We start from the raw sequence: 3,609 nt of genomic DNA, 5'->3' as shown, positions 1-3,609 counted from the left end.
CAAGATCGCGTTCTCATACCAAAAAAAACGCCTCCAGCCTGGCGTTCACCGCCTCTGGATCTTGCGACGCAGGGTGAGCCCCACCCTCCGGGCCAAGCGAGGGCGTAAATTTGTTAAGCGCAATCCTGCTGCGCCGGGGGTAAATTTGCAAACGCAGGCTGTTCCATCCACGCAAACAATACAGTCAACCGACTGAGATGTGGGATTGACTACGAGTGCTATCAAGTGCAGCAGGGGTGCCGTAGCCTTAGCGTCAGAGATAAAGACGTTCGACTTAGAGAGTCTGTTATACTAAGCCCTTTATCCGAAGGTGACCTATACAGCTCAATAACTAGGGTTAAAATTGTTTTCAATACCTAACAAGTTTATGCTACGAAATCCAAAGTGTTTCATTTAACTTTTACTGCCAGAGAAGTAAGTGTGTCTGCATAACCATCTAGCATAGTTTTACCTTATCAAATGCATAACGGGATTCTGTTAGCCCCTACCCTTATGTATGGAGAGTCAGTTAGTTTTCCGGATACCCCGTACCCCGTTTGTCCCACACAGTGTAACCCATTACATAATACATCACCGAATACGAAGCTCAAGATTACCGAATCCCACGCGCATACGAGCATCCACGTGTACACGTCGGGACAATACAAAATCGGAAGCCAGTGTTGACAAGATCTTCAATCTAAACTTTTATTTTAGCTAACCTGTAAAATCCAATGCATTTGCAGGAATTTCGGTACTAGGAGATTCAGGTGCAAATCTTGTCTCATTCTCGGTGTAACCGTCGGCAAAAATGATGTCGCGATTTGACAAACCACTGGATTGGCCGTCTCTTGAGAAAAATGAAATTCCGCTATACCAAGACTGTGATACAAAATATCCGCGTGTCAAATTACCGGTAAATGTATACAGTATTCGTTTTTTTTTAAACTAAATTCAAATATCGCAATATTTGTTGTGAAGTAAATAGCACAGAGCTTGTGATGGGGTGACTCGTTTGTAGCGCCTTTGTGATATCCGCTGTGCGGCCACTATTTCCCATTCTACAAATTCTTCAGTGCTGCTCAAGCTCTCCAAAACAAGTCACGTCATGCACGTTTATTTCATCCTGCTAGTGTTCGCTGCTGCAGCTATCGTTGGCATTGGTAATGCTAAGGTATCAACAACGATCGAGCTGCTATCACCCACTGTCTTGTCGGGAGCTCGAGATAAAGCCCATATCACTGATACCGTTAAGCGGTTTTTGCGCCGACATGAGCCTTTTGAAAACGAGGGCATCGTGCAAGACAAAAACAAATGTATAGAAGAGCGATTTGCCCTAGTGCGTACTACGGACAGCCTTCTCAATCCGAAACAACTCGACGCCGCACTTTACAATAAACCGCTTCGTAAAGCTCTACTCAAAAGGTGGATTGCGGCATCCGTGGATGCCAGACTACGTGCCGTTTCCAAGTTGGCCACCGATTGGAGGTACAGGAAGTACGCGAGGCTCGTTACTTCCTAGAATGCCTACAAGGGGAGAAGCGATGCAGGGGTTACCTTCCCTGTCAGCTATCCAACAGTCGATGGCTTGCTCAACGCTGCAATAGCTTCTCGAACCCAGCTACGGGGCTTTGGTCGCCCAGTACCGATTACGTCCAAGACTCGCAGGCAGACGGTCGATAACTTATCGCCCGCGCCGGTAGTGTGCCTATAAGACAACACGACCTATTTATTAATTTGCGTTTCTGTTTCGTTCCTATTTCATTCGTTAACGAACGAGCTTCTCACGTCCACGTCCTCCTGCACGCCGCTGCCACAACGACTCCACCAGAGTCTAGGCCGTCGCTAACTTAGCTACTCGGACCTTACGCCGCAGGCGCCCGTCCTGCTTCAACGCAGCCCTTCCGTCAGCGCGCACAACCACTGTCGTGCTGTGCCCAAGCTCACTTCGCCGTTGCAACCACCACGCACACTCTGTCCGTGACCGCCGTCCACTCGTCCGCGCGTTCGCCAGCCTCGATGCGTCCACCGATGCTGTCGCTCGTTCTGTGTCGAGGCTCGCCGTCCACGCTGCAGGCGTCTTCGGGCGACCTCAGTCCTTTGTTCGTTATCGGGACCCGAGCAGCGGGTCCGTCAATAGTCGTTCGTTCTTCTGTGTCGAGGCTCGCTGTCCACGCTACAGGCGTCTTCAAGCGACCTCAGTCCTTTGTTCGTTATCGGGACCCGAGCAGCGGGTCCGTCGACAGTCGTTCGTTCGTTTCGTGTCCGCGCCTGCTGTGGCGAGTGCACTTGTTCGTCGGCACGTTCGTTCGCTTCAGTTGCGTGTTGCGCCGATTCGAAAGTGAGAGCCCTTAAGGTCCGTGTGGATCTGCGAATCCTCGTGGCTGCGGGTGCCAGCTGCTTCCACGACGCACGCCAGCGACTGCTCGCCGGGCTTCACTCTGCTGTCTTTCGTCTCCTTGGCCGCAATTGGCCATCGTATTCGTCCATCTCCGCTGGTCCAGGCTGCCAGACGTGCTGCAACCACGTCAACTCCAGCCCCCGTCCTCGTGTTGTTCTTTCTGTCGTTGACCAGTTCGTACTGGCCGTCATCGTCGTCGTATAACGTGCGTCTCAACCTATTACACGACTTCCTCATTTCACGGGTCTTCCACGACCCGTCCGGCGCGCTGCAGTGCGTCGTACTCATTGACTGAGACCCACCGGGTTTTCGGTCGTCCGTCCTTGGTCGTCCAAAGTCGTTCGTCATCATTTCTTCACCATGGCCGCTCGCCAGTCGGCCGTAGTTAGTACTCGAGTGGGTACTGCCCAACTCGGTTGCGTCGTCTTCGTCGCCGCAGCTCCACCAGTCCATCGTTCGAGGTTCCGGCTGCGCTCGTTCCCGCTGTTGCTTCAGCTCGTCTTCACTTCGCTCCTGTTGTCGCTGTTCGTTCGCGAGGTGCCGCCGCTGCTTGTACAGCCGCTCGTTTTGCCTCGACATCGTTCCTCGTCGCCCTCTGATCTTCATCGCCCAATTGCTTCACCAAGTCTGTCGCCGCTTGCGGAAGAAGGGCCGTCGGGTAATGATAGCTCACTAGAAACGACGTGTGGGCTGTTATCGTCTCCGGCGGTCCAATCTTGTCCTCGTGCTCCAGCAGCCAATTTTCATATCCTGCTGGCTCTACAATGCGCAACGGGCCCATCCGTTGGTGGACAAATTTCGTCGCCTTCTGTCCTCGAGGCGGGTTGAACACCCACACTCGGTTGCCAACACTAAACGTCCGTCGCTGTCGTGTCCGTCGGTTGTAGTAACGAGCTTGGCGCTCCTGCTCATTGCGTCGGGCTTGTTCTGCACTGTCGTGGCTCCGAGCCAATGCTCGTACCAATCGTTGATGGAGCACCATCAGATCACCTCCCTTCGTGCGCTCCATCCGTCGCATCAATTCGTTGATTGGCCGTAGCCGTCGCCACATCATCAACTCGTTCGACGTCAACGCCCGCAGTCGTGTGTCTCGCGGAGTTTGAAACGATACACCGCAAAACTGCACCCACTTGACTCAAGTACATCCATGTTCTTCGTCCCGCCCTGAACGGTGGAACCCAGGTCCTTTCCTCGGTCCGCATGAGATTGCTCAGAAAGACCCTAATTAA

At 52.8% G+C, this 3,609-nt stretch overlaps 2 protein-coding genes across 2 annotated transcripts; one reads left to right on the top strand and one right to left on the bottom strand.

The window, feature by feature from the left end:
* Nucleotides 1-1,087: 1,087 nt before the first annotated feature.
* Nucleotides 1,088-1,501, top strand: PITG_15712 (secreted RxLR effector peptide protein, putative; the record flags this gene model as incomplete). The annotated part of the gene is made up of 1 exon (XM_002897942.1): nucleotides 1,088-1,501. The coding sequence occupies one exon, from the start codon at nucleotides 1,088-1,090 to the stop codon at nucleotides 1,499-1,501; it is 414 nt and encodes a 137-aa protein (XP_002897988.1).
* A 792-nt stretch (nucleotides 1,502-2,293) lies between these two features.
* PITG_15711 (uncharacterized protein) lies at nucleotides 2,294-2,986 on the bottom strand (the record flags this gene model as incomplete). The annotated part of the gene is made up of 1 exon (XM_002897941.1): nucleotides 2,294-2,986. The coding sequence occupies one exon, from the start codon at nucleotides 2,984-2,986 to the stop codon at nucleotides 2,294-2,296; it is 693 nt and encodes a 230-aa protein (XP_002897987.1).
* Nucleotides 2,987-3,609: the final 623 nt, after the last annotated feature.

This window comes from Phytophthora infestans, genomic scaffold (assembly GCF_000142945.1).
Source record: "Phytophthora infestans T30-4 supercont1.40 genomic scaffold, whole genome shotgun sequence".
Lineage (NCBI taxonomy): Eukaryota > Oomycota > Peronosporomycetes > Peronosporales > Peronosporaceae > Phytophthora > Phytophthora infestans.
This window is presented reverse-complemented; position numbering and strand designations above follow the sequence as displayed.